The 25,500-nt window shown below is 43.4% G+C and overlaps 1 protein-coding gene across 16 annotated transcripts in view; it reads left to right on the top strand.

Annotated features, from left to right (window-relative positions):
- The window catches only part of TENM4 (teneurin transmembrane protein 4), a 1,656,871-nt gene that overhangs the window by 1,474,984 nt on the left and 156,387 nt on the right, over positions 1–25,500 (top strand). For all 16 annotated transcript variants that reach the window (XM_065029145.1, XM_065029736.1, XM_065029665.1 and 13 more), the window contains one exon: positions 21,607–21,708. In XM_065029145.1, the coding sequence (XP_064885217.1) occupies positions 21,607–21,708 (102 nt within the window). The remainder of the gene's footprint in view (positions 1–21,606; positions 21,709–25,500) is intronic.

Genomic DNA, 25,500 nt, shown 5'->3' with positions numbered 1-25,500 from the left:
GAGATTCTACCCGGGGCCAAAGATGGATAACAAGCTTGACATTCTCTGCTTTATTTTCTTCCCTTGATCTTATTTTTATTTAGTTTTTTTGGTTGGTTGGGGTTTTTTTTTCTCTTTCTGGAACAGCAATGATTGAAGCAGCACCATGCAACAGTTTTCTGTGGCAGTCCTGCCTTTGAGCACCATTGAAATTACTCAAGTTCGAATTCAGGCAGAGAACTGGGGTTAAAGCACCAATAAAGAGCACTGCAAGGCTTAGGAGGAGGAACCACAATAACAGGAATCTCTGTTTCTTCTTGCTAACAGAAAGAAGCTGAGATTTCTTAAGAACAAATTAATTTAAAAGGCCTTTCAGCTTCTCTGGCAGTAGATTGCCTTGCCAGTTCTGTGCACAGACACCGATTTGTTGCTGTCCAAGAAGGAAAAGATGCTGCCTGTGGGCTGCTTGACAGTCCAGCACACCGAGTATTCTTCCTCCACCCTGTAAATATCAGAATCTGTTTCAGATTCAATAATATTTAGTTTTAAATTTTACTGATCTGCTGAAACCATTCACGTGCTCAAATTCATTTGGTTGCGATTTAAAGATTGCTCCATATAACTAGCACTCAGCTTTCTTCTAGCCACAGTGATTGCTTAATGGGCTTCTTTTCATGCTGAAAAAAGCAGATTTATTCCAAAGCTTCCATTAATCCCTCTCCCAGAAGAGGCATTGGTGTTGATTCTCAGCTGTCTGCAATAGTTACCTAAGAGCTATGGGCTGTAATTTGTCTTGGCAGGTTAATTAAAAGTTTAAGTCTTATTAAAGTGAAGTCGTTAAGATCCAAATATTCCATTTTAGCACTAAATTTTATCTAATGCAGAAGTGAAAACACTGCTATAATACTTTTGTGTTAAATTTAAAACCTGGAAATGCAGATGTTCAGTCCTGCTCGCCATTAAGCAACACCAGAAATAGCTGCATGTTAGCTTGGGAAACTTGCTGTATAGTCTTGCTGTATAGAATGTGGATTTACTTCCATTTAGTAAACTTTAGCAATTTAAGTTTTTGCTTACACTGGCCACCTTCTGCCCAGAAGAACCTCCAGGTATTCGATGAAAGGGACTTTTTTCCTTGTCTAAGGATTTCTTCCATTTAAAGTATCCCATCACAGGAAAATTGGTAAGGATTTCAGAGCAGAAAACACTTTTAAAGCAGTCGCTAGTTGTTCTTGTTTCCAAAGTGATGCTAAGTGTAGTAGACAGACATTTATCTTGGCCTCATGGCACATACGTAGGCAAAGAAAAAAAATAAGAAAGAAAACATTCTTAATTTGCCTTTGGACAGTAGGGGAGTGGTGTGTGGGAGAAGCATGTCAGATTGTCTTTAAGGCAATCCTGGTTTTTTTGTTTATGTACCTTCATGACCACATGATAAGCAGAACAGTCCATGATATATAGCCCATGATACCTGTATCTAGTGCAGTGCCTCAGGGGTCAGTACTGAGGCCGGTATTATTCAGTATATATTCATCAACAACTTGGATGAGGGAATAGAGTGACTGTCAGCAAGTTTTGCTGATGACACCAAGCTGGGAGGAGTGGCTGACACGCCAGAGGCTGTGCTGCCATCAGAGACCTGGACAGTCTGGAGAGCTGGGCGGGGAAAAATATAATTAAATAGAACAAGGGCAAGTGTAGAGTCTTGTATCTGGGCAGCAACAACCCCAGGTTCCAGTGTAAGTTGGGGAATGACCTGTTGGAGAGCGGTGTAGGGGAAAGGGACCTGGGGGTCCTGGGGACAGCAGGATGAGCATGAGCCAGCACTGGGCCCTTGTGGCCAGGAAGCCAATGGTACCTGGGGTGGGTTAGAAGGGGGTGGTCAGTAGATCGAGAGAGGTTCTCCTGCCCCTCTGCTCTGCCCTGGGGAGACCACACCTGGAATATTGTGTCCAGTTGTGGCCCCTCAGTTCCAGCAGGACAGGGAACTGCTGGAGAGAGTCCAGCGCAGGGCAACAAAGATGCTGAAGGGAGTGGAGCATCTCCCGTGTGAGGAAAGGCTGAGGAAGCTGGGGCTCTGGAGCTTGGAGAAGACTGAGGGGTGACCTCATTCATGTTTACAGATATATAAAGGGTGAGTGTCAGGAGGATGGAGCCAGGCTCTTCTCGGTGACAACCAATGATAGGACAAGGGGTAATGGGTTAAAACTGGAACACAAGAGGTTCCACTTAAAACTGAGAAGAAACTTCTTGTCAGTGAGGGTGGCAGAGCCTGGCCCAGGCTGCCCAGGGAGGTTGTGGAGTCTCCTTCTGTGCAGACATTCCAACCCGCCTGGACACCTTCCTGTGTAACCTCATCTGGGTCTTCCTGCTTCGGCAGGGGGATTGGACTGAATCCTTCCAATCCCTGACATTCTGTGATTCTGTGATTCTGTGATATATTCCATATATCCCCTGTTGACCTTGAATCATTCTGTGTTTCAGTGCAAGGATGTTTTCTTTTGTTATACATGAGATCTTTGCTCCGTGTGTGGGGATCACTTTGCCCACTGGCAGCTGTATATCAACACTTATCTCTAGTGTACAGGAAAAACTGTTTAAGTACAAGCTACACACTTTGAAACGCACTTGAGATAAGCAAAAATTTTAGATAGGAAGATGTGGCTTCTTGCCTAGAATTTGGCCAGATAAGTGCAGCATTTTTCTAAGTACTCTAAAAAATGTAATAGACTTGTTAAGTTAGTACCTTTCTTGTTAGTCTAGATTTCAGCAACTTGTTTAAAAAAATAAAAATAAAAGTCTGAATAAATGTACTGTAATGCTTCAGAACATTTCTAGTGTATTCATGAGGTCTGGCAAGACACAATTGCTGGGTTTTAAGCCTATAAATACTATAGTACTGTGGTGTTATAATTTTCCTAGGTGCCAGAGTAAAGAGGATACAGCAACCTGACACGGTGTTTATGAACCAGGGTGTAAAATTGCAATACCAAACAAATAAATCAGGTCGCACATGACGACAGCCTTAGATCTTTCTGTGTGGGGTGAGGAACCTCCAGAGGAGTTGTGTTGACTTTCAGAGGCAGGCTGCCATTTAATTTGATTTCTGTGGTGGCAACACGGAGAAAAATCCACCTTTATTATTGCGCTGACATAGGGATTGCAGTGAGAGTGCGTTTGAAAAGTATAACTGTGATGCAGGATGAAGTAGGATCTGGTGATCTGAGAAGACGACCAGCAACCTGGAACTCCACAATTCTGATTGATGTGCAAATTCTGACCCAGCCCAGGCTCATCTTCAGCTGCTCACCATGCAAAACGTGACATTTCCCCAGAGAGGTGGTGGAACTGCTAGGAAAATGCATTAAGCATTAATTAATAATCACGAGTACTAGTAGGAAACACAAAATGGATAATGGCAATCACAGAATCACAGTATCGACTGGGTTGGAAAAGACCTCAGAGATCATCAAGTCCAACCCTTGGTCCAACTCCAGTCCATTGACCAGATCATGGCACTAAGTGCCATGTCCAGTCTCAGTTTAAAAACCTCCAGGGCCGATGAGTCCAGCACCTCCCTGGGCAGCCATTCCAATGCCTGACCACTCTCTCTGCAAAGAATTTCTTTCTTATGTCCAGCCTCAATTTCCCCTGGCAGAGTTTAAGCCCATGCCCCCTTGTCCCATTGCTGACTGCCTGGGAGAAGAGACCAATCCCCACCTGGCTAGAACTGCCCTTCAGGTAGTTCTAGAGAGTGCTGAGCTCACCCCTAAGCCTCCTCTTCTCCAGACTAAACAAGCCCAGCTCCCTCAGCCTCTCCCCATAGGGCTTGTGTTCAAGTCCCTTCCCCAGTCTTGTTGCTCTTCTCTGGACCCGCTCCAGCACTTCAGTCTCTTTCCTGAACTGAGGGGCCCAGAACTGAACACAATATTCCAGGTGTGGCCTCCCCAATGCAGAGTACAGGGGAAGGATCACTTCCCTTGTCCTGCTGACCACGCTATTTTTGATACAGGACAGGATACCGTTGGCCTTCTTGGCCACCTGGGCACACTGTTGGCTCATGTTGAGCTTCCTGTCCATTAGTCCCCCCAGGTCCCTTTCTGTCTGACTGCTCTCCAGCCACTCTGTGCCCAGCCTGGAGCGCTGCAGGGGGTTGTTGTGGCCAAAGTGCAGGACCTGGCACTTGGCCTTGTTGAACTTCATCCCATTGGAATCGGCCCATTTTTCCAGTCTATCCAGATCCCTCTGCAGAGCCCTGCAGATCAAGATGGTAAGTTCATAAAGCCAAACTGTGCAGTTATTTCTTCTGCAAACCTCACCCGTGAGTGTGGACTCATCTGAGTAAAGGACCGGAGCTTTCACATCAGCAATAAACACGTTGAACAGAAAGAGGGCTGATTTTCCATGTATATCTCCTAAGTTCCAACAGGCTGAACTTTTCAGAGCCAGTAAAATCATTGCAGGCTCTGCATGACAATATCAACTGCAATTACTGTTCAGTGCTTGTCTGGAATGATGTGGCTTCTATTATTCTAGAAAAAATTGCAGAAAAAAGTGGAAAAAAAGCATCTGTATTCCCAGTTTGATAACATACAGTTAACTTCATAAATTGTGAGGCTGTCCATCACACGGTTTTAGAATCTGATGTAGCTGTAACTAAATCCACTCAGGAACATTAGCACTGATTTTGAGGGCAGGAGATGACAGTTTTCTAAAAGGATGGGGAATCATCATCGCTAAAGAGTTGGGTGATATCAAGAATGTGCCTGCTACATGCCACTGCATGTAAACCTGGGGAGAATGCAGCATCCTAATGCCTGTCAGAGCTTATACTTGTGCATAATACAGGCAGTTCAGGTGGAGGGAAAGAAAGATCATTCTAGGAAACTTTTCATCTTTTAATAGCATTTTTATATCCCATTCCTCTGAATTACGATGCAAGACATTATAAGGGAATGGACAATCAAGGTCTTTCAATAATAAATTAACCTTTTTGTAAATGACGTTGCTGGCACTTTGTGAAATTTCTAATAGAAACACTTCTCTGAAAGCACCTTGTGGATTCACCTCTGCCTGAGAATGGTAATTTATTCAGAGCAATCTTGTATAAATGGAGCAAAATAGTAGGCTGAGGAATCAGCTGGAATCAGCACATCTGAGACAGAGATGTTGGCCAAAAATCTGCTTGATGGAAGCAAGAAACATCTAAGAGCCTGAAAACAGCTTCTGCAGAGTCAAAGTGTCTTCCAGCAGCTGTTAGTGCTGAGCTCAGGCAAGCCGGGCTGTGCAGGGCCACTGAGAAATCCAAAAGCAAAGCCAAGGCAGCTGTTGGTGAGACAAGATTGTCTCTGTTTAGCGGGACATCACCCAACAAGCAACAGGAATCACATGGAGAACAGCCGTGATAGAATGCAAGGTTTTATCTCACTTTTATCTTCTGCAACAGACAACACGTAAGAGAATGACCATTGTTCCTCCTGCCCCCTCTGCTATTCCTAAAGAAAACTATACTTGGCACATGTGAGGCTGCACCTAAAATACTGCGGTCAGTTTTGGGCCCCTCACACCAAGAAAGGCCTTGAGGTGCTGGAGCGAGTGGAGAGAAGGGAACGGAGCTGGTGAGGGGCTGAAGCACAAGTGTGATGGGAGCGGCTGAGGGACCTGGCGGGTTCAGCTGGAGAACAGGAGCTGAGGGGAGACCTTCTGATCTCTGAACTGCCTGAAAGGAGCTTGGAGCCGGGGGGGGTCGGGCTCTGCTCCCCAGGAACAAGCGCCAGCACCAGAGGAAATGGCCTCAAGTTGCGCCAGGGGAGGTTGAGGTTGGATCTTGGGAACAATTTCTTCCCCAAAGGGTTGTCAGGAGTTGGAACAGGCTGCCCAGGGCAGTGGTGGAGTCACCATCCCTGGAGGGTTGGACAGACACAGAGATGAGGTTCTTAGGGACATGGTTTAGTGAGAGTGTTGGGTTAATGGTTGGACTCTATGATCTTGAGGGTCTCTTCCAACCAAAATGATTGATTCTATGACTACTGTGAGCAGTTTCCTCCATCAAAGTGCAAAGCGAGCTGGTTGTGTTATTTATAAGGGACTGCCAGCACCTACAGTACTTCGCAATATACATCAAAAGGCAAGCTCCCTGCCTGCAATACCCAAAAATATAACTCACCCCTGTACAGTCCCCAGGACAGCAGTTCACACACGAGAAGGGGACAACAGAGGAGAACTTCATGGTAGGACTGAGCTTAGAGAGAAGAAATTAAGGGCACAGGTGCAAGTGTGGGACTGGGAACCATCCTTGGGTTAGAGGTGGCAAGAACGACTCTGCCTTAGCTGTGAGTGAAAATGCCTTTGTGTTTAGCTTGTTCTTGGGAAAGGAAGAGCCTGAGTAACTCAGATTTGCTTCCCTTCTTTTCACTGCCTTTGTGCAGGCTAACTTAAACTCTTTCAACTTCTAATTCAGAGAGGATGCAGAAGTGTGATCCTCTTACAGTCTCGAAGCCATTCACATTATTTACACTTGTTTTGCTAATGTCTGGAAAAGTCTAAATTTGTTTCTGCGATCTCTTCTGGCTTACACTTTCTTTTAGCTCCTTAATGCCTGAGTTACTTGACTTAAAACTCCCCCATGTACAATTAGATCTTCAGGTCCCTGAATGAGAAAAAGTGATTTTAATGTCCCAGCGACCTTTTCTGAGCTTCTTGGGCTATACCCAACAAAAGAGGATGAAAGTTTAGCAAGTGCTTCGCTGAATCAGGACCCTTTTAACTGTTTATGGGACTCCAGCTGCTCCATGGAAGTACTGAGTTGCTACAAGTGTTGCTCTTTGCTATTGCATGAGTATGGTTGGCTTAGCCCTTGTCCTGTTTCGCAGAGGCATTTCTGAGCACTTCCACCTTGTGGTAACCTTCTTCTGGTAATTCATTAGTAGCCTGTTCCTTCCCAGACTCACAACCTTTTCCTTGCTCTGCACAGAAAAAGCAATACAGCAGCATATGAGAACATGGCAGGGAGGAAAATTACAACTTCATTTTTGACGTTATTGATCTCTCTCCTGCAAAATAAGAGCAGAGCTTTGCATGCTCTGCAAATGGGTTTTTGCCTTCAGCTCTCTGTGTCCCGTTACAAGCCCTTGATGACACACATTCGATCAGATGGTCGGTGCCTTTTTTGATTACCCTCTTGTTCACAGAATCACAGAATGTCAGGGATTGGAAGGGACGTCGAAAGCTCATCCAGTGCAATCCCCCCATGCAGCAGGAACACCCAGATGAGGTTACACAGGAAGGTGTCCAGGCGGGTTGGAATGTCTGCAGAGAAGGAGACTCCACAACCTCCCTGGGCAGCCTGGGCCAGGCTCTGCCACCCTCACTGAGAAGAAGTTTCTTCTCAAATTTAAGTGGAACCTTTTGTGTTCCAGTTTGAACCCATTACCCCTTGTCTTATCATTGGTTGTCACCAAGAAGAGCCTGGCTCCATCCTCCTGACACTCACCCTTTATATATTTGTAAACATTAATAAGGTCACCCCTCAGTCTCCTCTTCTCCAAGCTAATTATTGCCACCACCTCTTTTTTGATGCGTTGGTTCCTGCGTTCAGCTCTTACACAGCTTCTCTGGTAAAGCTTGTAGGTCTCAGGTAGTATTTAGAAAAGACACAGTCACTCGATTCAAGCAGGAGGCAAAAAGGGAATTTATGATTCCCTGCCAGTCTGTGTTAGTTGGTTTTTTTTTTTTTTGCTTCCCCTTCTGAATTTGGTCTCATGGATGTCATTAGGTTGACAGGTCTGTTTGATTGGAAACTTGCATGTATCCACAAAGAAGCTTCAGGTTGTGCCATAGCACTGCAAGGTGTCTTCCACTAAACATCCAACTGGCCACAGGACCTAAGGTCCATTGGTGAAAGCTGAATTAATCCATGCAGAAGGATGGCAAGAAGACAGGACTTGACCATCTGCATCCTGGGTCAATCCAGCCCAGCCTGAAAGGGGAGGCCTCCCCTGGGGAGATGGAAATGTGGAGCAAACTCCCTCTGCTTGAGCTTTCTGTGAGCTGCAAGAATTCCCCTCTACAAGCAGGTGTAGTTGTGTGCTCAGTGAGATTTCATTTTTTCATCCAGCCTGTGTGTAAATCTAATCTGTTCGCTTTATAGGGCTTAATAAAAAAGCAAATATAGCCTGAGCCTGGGCCTGGAAATGGAAAGAGGGCTGTGACAAGGTGAAATTTTTCACATTGGTTTGCACTCCCCATGGCCAGAGATTTTCTTTGACAATTCTTGGTAAAACAGTGATGATGTTTTTTGATTAACAGTGATACTGCCCTAAAAACTTCAGCCCCTGGAAGTCAGCAATAGCTTTATCAATGCCCCCTTAATCTTTTCAGCTTTTTGCCCAGAACTGGTGATCAGCCTCATTTCCCAGTGACGTGAGCCAAGGCGATGAGCGTGTCCTAGTGTTGAAGTTTATCTCCCTGTCTGCCCTTTCAGATGGCTTCCAACAGACCAAACATTGCTCCTGGTTCTTAAATCCCCTTCAGCTTCAGTCAATAATGTCCATGATCCTATAGCGCACCGTTCTCTAAATGTTACCTGCAGCTTTCTACCCACTTCTGCTGAGCTGCAGACTTGAAGTCAGACCAGTTGTTTCAAATGTAGATGTTATTTGTGGTGACCTTTCTTCTCTCTGCAAGTGTCTGAAACAATTCTTACATAATAACCCTGCTTCCCAAGCCATAATTACAGGCAAAATCATTATTTCAGGATTTTTCTGTTGAAAGCTTAAGGCATCTCTAATAAAGGAGAAATTGGGGACACATCTCAAAGATAATTAAACAATAAGAAGTCTGTAAAGGTCAGATACTTGGCTATAAAAACTTCCACAGCTGCTCTTACCATATAGAGTGTATCTCTTCATTGATGAGTAAAAGCTAGTAGTAGAAAATTACAGTGAGTAAAGCTGGCTTAACTTTAAAGCAAAGCTGAAATAATGTATTTAATATTACACTTGAGCTTTTTTTTATTGCTATTTTGTTTTGTGTATATACACTTCTCTTTCAATAGATCTTACAATTACAAGTGATAATTTGTAGAGAACAATAAATAAGCAGATACAAACATTCATTTATATTGTTGTACGAAAGAAGAAATTAAGCCACGTTTGTAAAGATTGCTTGGATGCCAATAAGTACTGATCTCAGTAGAAGTTTGGTGTCTGAATGTCTTTAATGATCCAGATTTTGTCTGGTTTTGATCATGCTTTGAAGCGGTAGAAAAATGAAGGTAGATTTGTCTTTTTTGAACAGCTTTGCCTGCATCTGTGCTTACATGGGCTGGTAGCCTTGAACTTGCTTGTCAGTGTGTTGTTTGCAGGCAGGCAAGTTCTCTTGATCTGACAGAGCTTGTACAAAAGGCTTATTGATTGGGGTAATTACTTTAGTTTTAGGGTCAAGAAAAGGTTTATTTAATAGTGAAGTTAAAGCCTTTTTCTTTCTTTCTGTTATTTCTTTCCCCCTTCTTCAGTTTGACTTCTTCCCAACAGCAGAATTCTGCATTAATAACACGGCATATAGTGCTAGTTGAGGGTTTCTGGAGAGATGTGTAAAACACTGCATATGGTTTTCGTTTTTACACTTTTGTATATAGCTCTTTCCATGCACCCCAGACTGCAGCCTAATGTAAGCACAGCTTGTTTTATTCCTGTGTCCTATTACCAGCTCTGTGCAGATTTTTCTTTCCATGAAAGCTCCCCTGCTAACGCACAGAAATAAGGTTGTGGGAGTTACCCGTCCAGTTTGGCAAAAAAAAAGGAGAACCCTTTCTGTACTAGAACAAAAGTCTTTTTTAAGACTTAATTTTCCAAAAGATTGTATTAAATTGTATGTACGTGTGTGCATTTAATTGCCCACAAAAGAGAACAGAAGCCCGAGTTACTGGAGCAATCTCCACTTTCACAGGGGGCCGGGTGGGATGGGAAGAACATTGTATGTTGTCCCAAAACCAGGGTTTTGTTACCCAGCGTGCAATTAAACGAGCCAAATTTAGCACACAGAGACGAGATATTGTTTAGTACAGAGTTGTGCAAGCCTGGGTGCTGCAATAAAGCCAACACACCAGAAAGAAAAGTAACAGCCATTATATACAAGATCTTATCACATTCAGGGCAGTCCTAAGGAGCCAATCAGTTACACATTTGCATACTGGCTACATAATCATTTTAGTGTATAATAAGCAACATTCACCTAAAGGACACTTTATCCAGATCTCGAGATCTGTGTTAAATAGTACAGGCTTCAAAATGTCTGAAGCTACAAGGTCAGTAGTGTCTGTAGTTTCTGATTAGGTGTTTTGCAAGTCACTCTTATCTTTGTTAGAGGAGCAGACTGACCTAAAACCGAAAGGATTTACATATCTTTAGGCTAGCAATGGCTGGCAGGATTCATTCTTTTAAGTTGTAATGACTACATGTACAGTATCTCCTGGCAAATGTTGAGTTTTTAAATGATAATGGCTGGTCTCTGTGTTAGAAGTATTAGATGCGTGCCTTCTTTCTTTATCTAAATGCTACAAGAATCTCAGAAAAAAATGAGTTAAATAAATTATGTTAAACTGACGGCCTGCTGGAGGCCCTGAAAAGGAACACGATTTGACCAAGTTTGTGCCATGAGTTCTCTAGAGGCAGAATCAGAGCCGTGAATTGCAGAATCACAGAATGTGAGGGGTTGGAAGGGACCTGGAAAGCTCATCCAGTGCAATCCCCCCATGGAGCAGGAACACCCAGATGAGGTTACACAGGAAGGTGTCCAGGCGGGTTGGAATGTCTGCAGAGAAGGAGACTCCACAACCCCCCTGGGCAGCCTGGGCCAGGCTCTGCCACCCTCACCGTGAAGAAGTTTCTTCTCAAATTTAAGTGGAACCTCTTGTGTTCCAGTTTGCACCCATTACCCCTTGTCCTGTCATTGGTTGTCACCGAGAAGAGCCTGGCTCCATCCTCCTGACACTCACCCTTTATATATCTGTAAACATTAATGAGGTCACCCCTCAGTCTCCTCTTGTCCAGCTCCAGAGCCCCAGCTCCCTCAGCCTTTCCTCACACGGGAGATGCTCCACTCCCTTCAGCATCTTTGTTGCCCTGCGCTGGACTCTCTCCAGCAGTTCCCTGTCCTTCTGGAACTGAGGGGCCACAACTGGACGTAATATTCCAGGTGTGGTCTCCCCAGAGACGATGTTTGAGGTCCTCTTTGTATGTGTATGCAACAACGGTTTGGATTGTTTTTTTTTTTTCCCCTAGAATACACCAACTTACAACATCATTTAAAAAGAAACTCAAGGCCAGGTTTAGCCTTGCCCGGAGCTACAGGAGCAGAAATTGCAATGTACTGAACGTGAAGTAACTTCCCGCTTGCTAGTGCAGCTCTAGAGCTTGATCAACCCTGAAGGCTGAATAATTGTTGTTGCCTGTATTAGTTTGTAACAATTTATGAGAGTGAGACGGAACAACAAAAAACTTCTTCAAAGTCCCTTGGGCAAATTTGGGATATGAGAGTTTCATTTACTGGAGTGAAATCCAGGTTTAAAAATATTCCAGCTGCAAAAAAAGGGAAAACTAGGAGGAAAATAAATGTTTGCAAGACGTCTTTCTGGATCTCCACAGTTTTGTCATATGTTTGTTACAAATATGGCATTAAAGTGTTATTTTGCTTGGAAGCTGCATTGCGGAAAGAGGAATTCAGCCCCACAGTTACTCTTTGTTTAAAATCATTCACTGATATTTTTTTCCCCAGCTAACATCTGTGATCACATTTCAAGTGATTTAGAACAGAGGGTTTTTTTTTTTTCAGATGGTCAGTGTGTGATTCCATAAGAACTGTATTTCATAGACCCTTTCATGCTTTTAGCATTGCTCACATTCTCGGGGAAGAAAACAGCGTTCTCTGTATATCCCTATGAACAGCAGAAATGCATTAGCAAGATTTTCTAAAACTTGGTGAAGTCAAAGGAGATTTTAGCATTAACTTAAATGGTGGTATACATAGAGCAAAGTCTATGTATAAGTGCTAAGTGGTTTTGAAATCCCATTGTACCTTATGCTTTCAGCCATCTGATAGCTTTAGATTATAAGGCATTCTGCACTGGAAAGATTTCTTCTTAAAAAGGCAGCAGTAAGAGAAAGGAATGAATCAGTGAGATAAAGTGTAACCAAATTCGGACCAAATGTGGCGCAGGCTTCTGAAATGGTCAGCTTTGTTCTCTTTATTTACTCCTCGAACTATTCCCACTTGGTCCCTGTTTCTGTAGAACAGGAGTTCAAAAATAGTGCACAAAAAAAGCTGGTTTTGTAGTATTTCCAGCTGCGCTTGGAGACGAATGTGCTTGAAATAGTGTGAGAAAGACTGCCATTGTGCTGAGAGCCCTTTGAGTACCTGGAGATGTATCTTAAGCCAGGCCTAGAAGCAAAAGTGCAGGCATCTCAAGGGAAAATGTGCTCACGTGAGGTACTGTCAAATTTGACAAACTCGACACCTCTTGACGGTTTCAATAAGCAGCACAAACTGATCCTGAATGGCAAACCTTTTGTGCTTCACCATCACCTTTTAGAATGATCCAGCCTCTAGAATTAGTGCTGGTATTTGCTGTCAGTACGCTGATGGAGATGGGGCGTATCGGCCATTGCAAATGACTTTTTTGTTTGTTTTTTTTAACGTTCTTACAGAAAAATAGTGTGGGGTGGACAGCAGACAATTGGATACCATGATCACTGTGTTTCACTCTGACTTTCCAGAATCAGGAGTGTTTTAAGGAGCTGTTTAAAGAATTGCCTGTCTGTTGCTCTTTTCATAATATAGCATCAGGATACCTACATGCAAAGGTTATCCACTGGGATATGAGAGCAGAACAGGGTTATACAAATGGATCTTTAATTAAAACAGACCCCCCAGCCTTCAGAAAAAGAAAAAAAACAATAAAATAATCAAAATCTGGCATAACGTCAAGTGGCGTTAGCAGCATCAGCACCACACTGGGTGTCCTACCGAAGGGGAAGCTGTGAAAGAGCACTCAGAAATAATGACTGAGTTTCTGTGATCCTGTCAAGACTCTCACGTCCCCGGCTGCCAGGTGTGGATTGCTCGAACTACAAATGTAAAAGCCTTATAAAACACAAATGAAGCAGAAAAATCGACATCTCAGCAGGTGAGGATGTACCGCAAGAAGGAATCAGCCCTTTAAAACTTCAGCTGGGGAAGGAAGAAGAGGAGCAAGAGAAAACCAGACCCAGCGTTTCCACGTTTCCTTTGTTTCTAAGGCTTTTTTCCCCCACTTTCTTGGCTCATAATGTCAAATCCGATGTTTCAATATCTTTGAAACCTATTTTAGCCCCGCTCACCTCCACGTCTCCCTTGGCATTGTTATCACAATTATAAGGGCAGGTGACAGTTCTCTAGGCTTAGAATCCTGTCTACCCTGCAGTGAAATACAATCGAGTAGGATCATTTCTTTGAAAAATAAACAAGACTGCAAGCTCTGCAACTGGGAAGTAAATTAAATGTGTTCACAGAGCTTCAGAATCTTCTTTGCCTTTCATGTTCTATTGCCTGACTTCTTATTAAAATTATTGCTAACGTAGTCGAGGCAGTGACAGGGAGCATTTTTGTGCAGGTGAGATGTTCTTGCAAAGAGCTTGTAGGTGACAGCTTCATCCTGGCCAAGCAGGTCGAGGAGAAATAATACGTGGCTTGCTCATGTTGCTCTGGTGCAGACACAGAGAATAAGGTGAAATAAGGGACCTGGAGGTCCTGGTGGACGGCAGGATGACCATGAGCCAGCACTGGGCCCTTGTGGCCAGGAAGGACAATGGTACCTGGGGTGGATTAGAAGGGGGGTGGTCAGTAGGTCAGAGAGGTTCTCCTGCCCCTCTACTCTGCCCTGGTGAGACCACACCTGGAATATTGTGTCCAGTTGTGGCCCCTCAGTTCCAGCAGGACAGGGAACTGCTGGAGAGAGTCCAGCGCAGGGCAACAAAGATGCTGAAGGGAGTGGAGCATCTCCCGTGTGAGGAAAGGCTGAGGGAGCTGGGGCTCTGGAGCTGGACAAGAGGAGACTGAGGGGTGACCTCATTAATGTTTACAGATATATAAAGGGTGAGTGTCAGGAGGATGGAGCCAGGCTCTTCTCCGTGACAACCAATGATAGGGCAAGGGGTAATGGGTACAAACTGGAACACAGGAGGTTCCACTTAAAACTGAGAAGAAACTTCTTCTCAGTGAGGGTGGCAGAGCCTGGCCCAGGCTGCCCAGGGAGGTTGTGGAGTCTCCTTCTGTGCAGACATTCCAACCCGCCTGGACACCTTCCTGTGTAACCTCATCTGGGTGTTCCTGCTCCATGGGGGGATTGGACTGGATGAGCTTTCGAGGTCCCTTCCAATCCCTGACATTCTGTGTGATTCTGTGTAATGTGGTGTCCCATCACCCTCCCATGGGATGTAATTCATTGCAGGGTGAGAGGGATGCTCTGCACTCCTCACGGCCCTTTTGCTCACACAGAGGATTTCAAGGTTCGATATAAACCATGAAATCTAACTACCTGCTGCCCTGCTCCCTCCCAGCAAAGCATCTTCTTTAGCCAGGGCAACATGATGAGGCAGAAGATAAGTCAGAGGACAGTCAAAAGCAATTTCTTTCAGTGTGAACATAATTACACATATTTATTTTATACAGTAAAAAATTCTCCTCTAAATATTTTATTTACCTCCACTATTTTTTTTTAATTTACCTTTTTAATTTTTTTTCTTTTAATTAATGTGTCTTTGTATACAGAGAGTTGACATTTATAAGGAAAAGGAAGGACCTTTATTACCCCATTCAGTACATATACTCCATCTCTCTGAGTTGGATGTTGCAATGTACCTCAGGCTCAGCAGCTTCATATATCTTCTCACCACCACAGTGCAGAAGATTTTGAGGCCATTTCTTGTGTCGACTAGTTGAAGAGGCCAGACAGTGAGGTGACCTAAAAATCCCAGCTCTTCTCTTTGCATCTCCCTTCTAGTATTGACCATTCTCATTGGTTTCAATTTCTTTAAACCTTGATTTGAGAAACTGAGATTAACATTGATTCATCAAAGTATAATTATTTTACTGCAGCGCTATTCCTGCATGTTTCTGACACCAAACACTACAAGTTCCAGCACAACTCATTGAGGTTATTGAAGGAAAAGGTTACATTTGAATTCATAGAATCGCTGCAATGAATGGCATTCAATCAGTTCTTAGAAAGTAGTCCTGGTACTTATTAACTCTCAGAAAAGCTACTGCCTTCAATTGCCAGCTAGATAACTATTTTTTCTTTGCCAATAGAGAGTTGCCTCTAAATGCCCAGGGAATTATGAGGTTTGGTGGCAAGTGTAGGCTATAAAATATTTATCTTTAACACACAATTCTGTTACTGCAGCCTCTAATAGGATTTAGTGTCAGGCAAACATCTGCCTTGGCCTCTGGCCCAAAGATATAGAAACAAGCTATTAAGTTGAATGTTGCATAGTAAATAAATAAGGCGGAAATACTGTTAAAGTACTGCTGACCAACAATCATGGTGAGTATATAAAAGAGGAGTCTATTGAGAGTCTAACAATTTGTCTGCCTTCTTAATATGCTTATTGCATTTCATCTGGATAAAGGTATTATAATTCATGTAGCTAATTGTAAGCTGGCTCTTTATAGAGCTCACCACAGCAGAGCTGGCTTTCACGGGGCTTTTTGTCAGCAGCAAAGTGCTCCCCTGAGCAGCCCATTAGCCTGGGAGCCTTGTCGCTGTCAGATGAGTCGCTTTATTATATGAAGCAATCGGTGCATTTGTCTGTACCTCAGATTTCTAGCCTAAAAAGCAAATGGGAATGGTAACAATTAGCTATTTCCTAGTGAACTTGGTTAAAAGCTGTATAGATGAGGTTCTTAGGGACATGGTTTCATGCCAGTGTTAGGTTATGGTTCAGACTCGATCTTGAGGGTCTTTTCCATCCAAAATTATTCTATGAATAGGGCAACAAAGATGCTGAAGGGAGTGGAGCATCTCCCGTGTGAGGAAAGGCTGAGGGAGCTGGGGCTCTGGAGCTGGACAAGAGGAGACTGAGGGGTGACCTCATTCATGTTTACAGATATATAAAGGGTGAGTGTCAGGAGGATGGAGCCAGGCTCTTCTCGGTGACAACCAATGATAGGACAAGGGGTAATGGGTTCAAACTGGAACACAAGAGGTTCCACTTAAATTTGAGAAGAAGCTTCTTCTCAGTGAGGGTGGCAGAGCCTGGCCCAGGCTGCCCAGGGAGGTTGTGGAGTCTCCTTCTGTGCAGACATTCCAACCCGCCTGGACACCTTCCTGTGTAACCTCATCTGGGTGTTCCTGCTCCATGGGGGGATTGCACTGGATGAGCTTTCCAGGTCCCTTCCAACCCCTGACAGTCTCTGATTCCGTGATTCTGTGATATCCTTAAATGCAAGACAGTGTAGTGTCAAGTCTTACTAAGACTACAGGCAGGATTGCGCCAGTTTGTAGCATCTCAGGGCAAGGAGTGACAGCAGCAGGAAAACACGCAATGAGATAAAGGTTTCAGCCAAGTTTCCCTCAAAATCTGCCAGCTGTGAGATTGCTCGTACTGAAAAAAAGTCCCCTGAAACAAATGGCAAAAATCCCAAAGTATCCTCAGCAGCTGGAAGTCAACGTGGTGCATGAAGTAAAGCTGGTTTGCTCCAAACTATGAGCTGTTTCTTTCTCTGCTTTGATAATTAAAGCTCTTGAGCGGGAAGGACTTTAAAGAGCACTTCAGAAGAAGAGTTTTGCTCTTGGAGAAGTGTAAGCTTTCTCATGTAGTGAATATTTTCCATCTCTCATTTCTATGTATCTAGAAGCACTTTGGTGCATCCTCCTTTTCCTGGGTTGGTAGCCTGGATTAGTGTAGGGAGTAACTCTGCCATTTCTGTACCATTCTCCAAAAAGAGACAACATGGATCTGAAGGCGGTGTGTCTCATTCTATCATTTGCTTCTTCTCCCAGAGAAGAGCTGGATGTTTATAATATTTACTCAGGAAATTACTTGTTTTTTCAGTCGCTAGTTCCATTTTGAAGCTGGCAGGACAATTGCTTCCATACGCAAGCTTCTCCAGCCCCCCTTACCAGCCACACCACCTCAAATTTTGCAGGTCTGTCCCCAGTATGATTTGTTTGCTTTAGGGAAGTTTGCTGCTGCTTTTGTTGGTTGTTGGGATGTGGCATGGGAGCTGCATTTCCAATGTTCCCCTTGGACACAACTGTAAAACCGTATGAAAGCATCATGCATCATCCACTGGCTCCAATGAATAATCTTTGCCCTTCCCAGCTGGTGTCAATCAGATCACTTCAGAGATTTGGAAGCCAAGAGAGAGCTGTGGGAGTCAGACAGAAAACAGAGAACATATATCTCTTTCTAAAAAAGAATTGTCTATGGTCTCACAGCGAACTTTAACAATTAGAGAAAACAAAACAAAACATTCTCGTGATTCTCTAAAGCAGTTCCCATGGCACTATTCATAAAACACCATATGGAATTTTGTATATATTGGAAAATAGCCTTGTAATTACATGTAGCAGCTTACAAGTAAATTGTGGAATGGAGACTAGAACCCAGCCATAGCTGCAGTGACCTGTTTTTATTTGTCGATTGACAGTTTCTCACGTCCATAGCAGTGTTTACTGTGGATATACTTAAAAGACAGACATTTCCTTTGTATCACTAACTTAGTTAGAGTTTGCTCTCTTATATCATCTAAGCCTCATTAGACAATAATTTGGCTAAGTCCTCGCTTCTGAATATTTGTCCATTTGATTCTTCATTCTTTCTAGGGTTCCCCCATCATGACTCCCCAATTTCTGTTGCCCACCTCCTCTTGTTGGGCTTGAAATGTATTGCATGCACAACTCTTACAAGTGTTGTTCACAGGCCCAAGTCACGAGCCTTGTTTGTTCTCATTAGCCCTGAAGTTCATGAGAAAAAAGAGAAAAAGCAGATTCATTTACCATTTCCTTTATGGAAATAACTTTTTCAGCTGGTGTGGAGGAGCTTTGAGCCAAAGATGAATCTTCATCACTTCTCAGAGTTTATTCTCAGTAGTGAAGAATTTTTGGGAGTTTGCAGAGACCTCGATTGACTAGAGTCAAGTTAGTACCCAAAACTGCTAAAAAATGGTAAGTGGAACCTGTAATGGGGGGAGAAGAGTTTCTTTTTCTCTTCACTTCATCTCATCTCTATCAGGCAGGTTATTCCAGGGCAACATGAGCAGTGTAAAATGAGAGCACGTTAGAAATGTTATTTTTAGCTGTATTAGAGAAACAAGGAGCATCAAAGAAAGCAATGAAGTAGGGTGAAGGGATTTTTAAGGGCTTTTACTCTATTATTAATAGCATAGGATGATCGGGCCACAATTAGGAGCTACTGAAGTGCTTCCGTGAAAAAGGGGTTTCCTTTACTGGCTTTTTAATTCCTTTTTTATGGGGTACAATATGGTATGATACACTTACAGTTAAGGGTACTAACTCACCTGGTGCAACTCTGGGCAATCGAGGTCTCTGGACACTCCCAAAGTTCTTCACTACTGAGAATAAACTCTGAAAAGTGATGAAGGTGAAAAGTTATAGGTGTCTTTGATAACAATATCTCTAATACGATGAACTAGTCAGAGAAGGAGAGGAAGCATCAGTGGAGTAAAATTCATTAAATGGATTCACCCTAAGATTCAGGAAAATTTGGTTACCAGCACAGATACTCTCCATTTCTGTGATCACTCTGTAACTTCTAGATCCCATTATACGTAGTCAGTATAGTGGACGACAGTAATTCGGTTTAACCTACAGTAGACATCAAATTGGTGTACTGAGTCTTACCCATCTTGTCTTAGGTATCACAAATACATTAGCTGAACCACCCTATACATGCAAAATATTGTTTCCAGTAGCAAAGATCACCCTTTAGCTCATGTGGTGCACCGTTACACTTTGGAACAGCTGCCGTGTCCCGTGCCACATTGCTTTGACTTTTTATTATTTCACACACATAAACATATCAATAAAGTTATATGGACATTTTACTCCTTTTCAAAGACCCAATTTAGTCCTTTAAAGGAAAGCCTCAAAAAAGCTTTTTAAAAAGGTCTTTAATCTACTATAGGTATTGTCATAACACTGAGAGTCTGTCCTGCATCAAGCACTGACAGAGGTATTCCCATGGACTTCAAAGGTCATGCGTGTGTAACCTCTACGCAGAGTTACTACAGCTTGCAGACCCAACAATGTGCTGGTGAAGCTTCACGAGACATCGAAATCCTGCACCGATGCTGAATAGCCTGGCCCTACTCCTTCTGCACACAGTTTCCAGGCACCAGAAAGCAGTTCACTTGTTTTTGCCACCTTTTGAGCTTAACCTGTTCATTGAGGGGTCTGACAAGTGCCAGACCCAGCGTAAGGAGAGGGAGCTGAGACTTGTACCAAGGATGAGGGGATTAAAGGAAAAGGACTGACCCTTTCAGCAGCAGGAGCTGTGAAATCTCCTTGCCCATCTCATTATCTTGTTTGACAGTACTCACACTCCTTATGTTCCTCTTATGTATATGTATGTGCACCAACAAATAACTTCTTTTATTTCTAAATTTCTACATATATTTCTTGAAGACAAAAAGGTTACAAACATTGTAAACAAAAAAGCGTAGAGATGAGATACATAAAGCAAAATTATTTTCTGCTTGTTTTCAGCACTGGAATTAAAGCATTGCAAAGTTCTGAAGATGATAACATACAGGTTAATCTTAACATTTCATTTACAGGATAGATTTGTGATTAGACCTGCTATTAAGTGTGAGTTAGTATACTGAAATATTAGTACAAATGCACCAGGCCTGAGCTGCTATTTCTTTATTCTAGGAAGTGTGGCTATTTGGAATAAAGGTGGCAGGTCAAGCTCAAAGTGTTGACCACATGCTGTGATTTTATTTCCATGCTCTGTAAAGTGAATATCTGCTGAACTAAAGAGCTTAAGTGTTAGAAAAGAGGCAGCACATCCTCGTACCTTCCTCGCTGCATGGAGCGATCAGATTGTGAGATGTGTGATGCCAAGATTTAAAACATAAACACTTGAAACTTTTTACTATTTACAACTGCAGTTGGCCTTTATGAATGCTTAAATTACACCACGTCCTTTAAGATGTCCTTCAGAAACCTCTGTTTGGAGAACACCCATCCAGAAACAGGCTCCCTTTTGCTTGTGATTAGAAACCAATCTGCACATCTTTGCTGCAGCTGCTTCTCTTCACTTCCACCGATAGGAAGTTTACAAATATCTCTGCTACTACAAGGCCTCCTGAAGTAAATTTATGAAAGCACGATCATTATTCACATGGCTGAGATTTCCACCCCCCTCCATGATAGATGAACCCCCAGTGCCCGTCCTGTATGACTAAATCCAGTTTTAATCTGACACGCATCTCCCTCAGAGAAAATGTGAAATAATAGTGTGGAATGAACCATGCTATTCCATCATCTTTCCAAGCCCCACTCACATTTACTCAGCCTTCACTCACAGTTTAGTCAAGAAAATATAATTCTTTTCCATCTCTTTTTGATGTGTAGCGTTTACCAGCTTGTGTTCCGTTATGAAAAATAAGTTTTAGCCCAAATATTCTGAACTGTCCTCAATACAAAAGTGCGAGATAACATTTTTGCTTACCTGTTAACTTACCTTGAAAGATGAATAGCCAGTGTTTTTGCGAAAGTCGGGGAATTTAAGATAACTAGAAACAGAAGAAAAAGTGGAATAGTCTCATTTCTGTTCCACTAAGATACGGTTTTAGCCCCAGCACTTTGGGCTATTTGTATAATGTCACAGAACAAACCAGAAGCCATATGGTTAGAAATAATACTTCAACAGGCAGAAAAGATGAACTAAGGGTCTGTGTTCGGTGAACTTCATAGGGAGAAATGGGTGGCAAAATGCTCTCCCAGGTTGGCCAGAGAGGTGGTGGATGAACCATCCCTGGAGACATCCCAGGCCAGGCTGGACGGGGCTCTGAGCAACCTGAGCTGGTGAAGATGTCCCTGCTCATGGCAGAGGTGGCACTTTGAAGGTCCCTTCAACCCAAACTGTTCTGTGATTCCATGACTCTAAATTTCTGTTGTAGTGCAGCTCTATTTGGCACAAATAAATGCCCCAAGTTCACTTACCCAAGTCAACAAAATTGGACCAAAGGTGCGTGTTCTGCCAGAGAACGGCGTGTATTGCTTCTCTGTGATACATTCAGAGTTGGAAAACGGTTGGTAAAACAGGCAGGAAGAAAAGACATTTGGAAGTTTTCAGATACTGAGTGAGGGCAAAGCCTAGTGGGTGCTGAGCAGCGGCAAGTTAATCGTAGATTTGCAGTCATGCTGTACCAATGTGTTACGGTTGGGTCGTTCGTTGCAGTGAATGGGTGAACACTCTACGTGGAGCTCAGACTAAGGTTTTTGGCCCCAAAAGCAATGTTTTCTTTGAGGTTCCAGCTGTCCTTCCACCCATAGCCCTCCCAAACTCCGATGTGTTTTCTTACCTAAAAAAGTATGTGAATTCTCTTTTTGTTTTCCAGAATCGGTGGATAATTGTCCCAGTAATTGCTATGGGAATGGAGACTGCGTGTCCGGGACTTGCCATTGCTTCCTTGGCTTCCTGGGCCCTGATTGTGGCAGAGGTAGGAATTTATACTTGATTAACTCTTCCCCTCCTTCGGTTAACATTTTTTCTTGTGGAATTTATACTCATGCCTGTGCCTTTTGCAAAGGACACGTCACCCATCTTGTGGATGCCACAGTAGAATGGAAACAACTCGTGTCTTGCCACTAGTTGGGATTGCTGTGACCTCAGTAGCAACACAACCCCCAGCTGCACACGGTCAGGGGCAAAACGTCACGGTGGGAATTTTCCCTCTGGGAGCAACTTTAGAAAACATAGCTTAAAAATGTGGCACTATTGTTTGTTTAGCCGACCGCTCTGTCACTGTGCAGCACAACCGTATAGTCATATTTTCTTCTAAGGGATTGATTATAAAAATATTCAGTAGCTTTTTCGTTGCTTCAGGCCTTGCAAGTGTGTCTGAGCTCTGGATGATCGCTGAGTGGGGAGTGGGGCAGGGGCAGAGCAAAGCGAGGAGGGGAGTAATGGCAGGAGGAACTGGGTACTCTGGCCAAAAATGAAAACATTTGGCCGACTGGTAAGGAAGCTTGCTCCAGAAAACAATGTTTTTCTGCTCAAATGAGAAGTATTTTTAATAAATGATTTTGGAAGGATTTTCATTTGACCTGAAATTTTTAGGTTATTTAAACATTTGAAAAACAAACTGAATTACTTTTAGTGAGAACACGTTTTTAGAGCGAGAAATCCAAACGTTTCATGTGGGAAATAGCGGAATGCCATGCATCAACATCTTCAAGGCCCTTTTTTCTTTTGGCTTGGAGCAGTCCCACAAACGAAGTGCAGATTTATAAATGTGGGGAGGGAGGCAGTGTAAAAAGTCAGTGCCCACACAAGGAGCTTTGCAAAGGCAATGGGTGAGGACTTCACCTCAGCCTGTTGCTCCTCTGGACAGCGAGCTGGTTCCTTCCCAAGAGACAGAGCTTAACTCTGTGCAACCCCTCCAGGGTCACATCCTTCCATCCCAGCCAAGAGATAAGGGCGGCCGCCCACCCTCAGCTCTCTGCTGAGACACTGTGGTCCAGACTAAAAACCCCGGAGGGGTTTCATAGTTCACAGCTCAGTAAGATGGATGTGTCCATCTGCATCCCTGGGAGCTGCTCTGTCAGACTTCTCCCTGACTCAGGTTACACTTGGTTTGCATTTCCTTACGCTTGGTTCGCATTTCCAAGCTCCTTTTCAAATCTGGAGAGCTGGAGACGAAAGGAGGTTTTTTTTCTGTCTCCCACAGCGTATTCCTACTCGTACCTCCTAACTTTTAGCAGGGGCTGAAGTTCAGCATTTGTTCCCATCAAGGCTCCCAGTAGATTCTGTGGAGAAGGGGAAGATCCTTCACTGTGCAGCAGAATATTTAAACTTGTGTTCTGAATCCACTATCAGGGGAGCTTACCTCCCTTTTTGGGTTATATACCTTAGTTTTTCAGGCACATCTGTTGAGCCACATTAATATCTCCCATTTCACTAGAGTGCTTACTCTGGCTGATACAAACAGCTTTTATTCGAGTGAATCTTTTGGTTCAGAATTGCCTGGGTTTAGATCACAAACTACTCTCTCTTTAGGAGGACAGATTAATACTTGGAGTGTCAAAATCCTATTTGTATATGCATTCCCACCCAGTGGGCTTGTTAAATGGATTAGTTTGCCATGAGAATGGGATACAAGGGCCACAGCGTTGGCTTCCAGTTGGGTTTTGGGGGAATATAAGATGCTGCTTTTGAGCTACAAATCCCTCAGAGGGCAGCAACGGCAGCATGTGTAAGGCTGCTACAGTATCTGTCTGCAGCTGTATATCGGTCCCTGCATGGAACAATAATCCTTAAATAACCACATGAAAATTTCTAGGTCACAGATATCCTGCGTGTTCCTTTGTTTCAATTCCGCCTTGTAATTCACCATTCAAATGGGTGGGAAACTGGGGAGCAGAAAGCCCTTCTGTTTTTAATAATGGTTAGTTATTAATGTGTTATTAACCAATTACTTTAAACCAAGTAAATGAAAGCAAATCACCGGAGGTGTATTCAGAGACATTTTGAAGACCTACTTGAACACAGGAGATGGTGTTTTAAAGTTCTGCATAAAGAAAACAAAGAAATGAATGATCTTATTTTCTGATGCTAAACTTTACTAGAAGAGTGCTGTGCATTTGGGTTCTTCCTACCATAACCATGTTAGAGAATCACTATAATATCAGCATTTTAGATGCTCTTTGTTGGAATCTGAATGATCAAACAATAATTACCCATCTTTATATATAGAAAAGAGTTGTACATGTAGCAGCAGAAAAAAATGCAGAAACCTCTTTTGTCTTTATTCATTGTGGTGTATTACAAAGGAAGTTTTGTTCTTGCCGTTGCCTTGACATTTGCAGCAGCACTTCCCAAGTTATGCCGGAGATGTTCTCCATAGAGGGCTCTGAGGAGCACCGGTCTCATTGCAGATGGCCAGTAATTTATCTGATCTTGTACTGAGTGATCAGCTACCTTGTCAGAAAACATCTAAGTCTTTCTCTCTCTAGTTAAAGGCAATTATTCTTTCTTCTTGTTGAAAAGAGCTGCAGACTATCCTCTTCCAGTGCCTTGAAAGAACAGGCTCCATTACTGAGCATTTGAAATTTGAGACAGGGGGGCGGAAAGTTCCATCAGCCTGGCTGAAAAGTGAAATTACAGAGTGAGTTTGCTGGGAACCGTGTACAAAACAGTGTATCCTAAACAATTTATATCTCGTGTTGTATAGGTAGATATCTCACTGAAAATGGTCCACCTGAAACGCAGCACTGCGATGTGCTGCCTTTAAAGTGAACAGTGCGCTCCTTAGTAACAATAGTTATCAAATTCCTTTATTTTCTAAACCTCTTTTATCTTGGACAGGCAAATGTAGTTCACTGCATATCAAACCGGCTTAAGAGTCAAGCTGGCAATGCTTTGTAATGTGTTGAGGTTGCTGCAATTCTGTAACACCCAAACTGACTTGACTGTAATGACACATGGAAACAACACAGGATGGGCACCATGGGATTGTTAAATGAAAAGGTGGGAAGAGGAGGAGAGGAAGAAGAGTTTACCTGTTGCCCTTAGCCATGGTAACATCTCTTCCTGCATATATGCATATGTGTATATATGTAAAGGAGCGGGGCCACCAAGATGATGCGCGGCTGGAACAGCTCTGCTGGGAGGACAGGCTGAGAGAGCTGGGGTGTTCAGCTGGAGAACAGAAGCTCCAGGGAGACCTTAGTGTGGCCTTTCCAGACTAAAATGGGGCCTGTAGGAAAGATGGGGACAGACTTTTGAGCAGGGCCTGTTGTGATAGGACAAGGGGTGATGGTTTTAAACTAAAGGAGAGGAGATTCAGGCCAGACATGAGGAATAAATTGTTTCCCCTGAATGTGGTGAGAGCCTGTCCCAGGTTGGCCATAGAGGTGGTGGATGCCCCATCCCTGGAGACATCCCAGGCCAGGCTGGACGGGGCTCTGAGCAACCTGATCTGGTGAAGATGTCCCTGCTCATGGCAGGGTGGGCACTGGATGAGCTTTGAGGTCCCTTCCAGCCCACACTGTTCAATGATTCTATAATTCTATGACACACTTAGAGTCAGGAATGGAGCAAAAGAGGTACATTGGGTACATTGTATTCATCTCACGCTTAATGCAGTTGAATTAAGCAGCAGAGTGGAATATTGCTTTCACATTCTCCTGCATAAAAATGTCCATAACTTGCCTTTTTGAGGGGTAGATGAGAAGCCCTGCTGCTCTCACCCAAGGATGATGTGCAACAGTGAATGAGAGAAGTCTGGAGA

Source organism: Columba livia, chromosome 1 (assembly GCF_036013475.1).
Source record: "Columba livia isolate bColLiv1 breed racing homer chromosome 1, bColLiv1.pat.W.v2, whole genome shotgun sequence".
In the NCBI taxonomy this organism is placed as follows: Eukaryota; Metazoa; Chordata; class Aves; order Columbiformes; family Columbidae; genus Columba; species Columba livia.
This window is presented reverse-complemented; position numbering and strand designations above follow the sequence as displayed.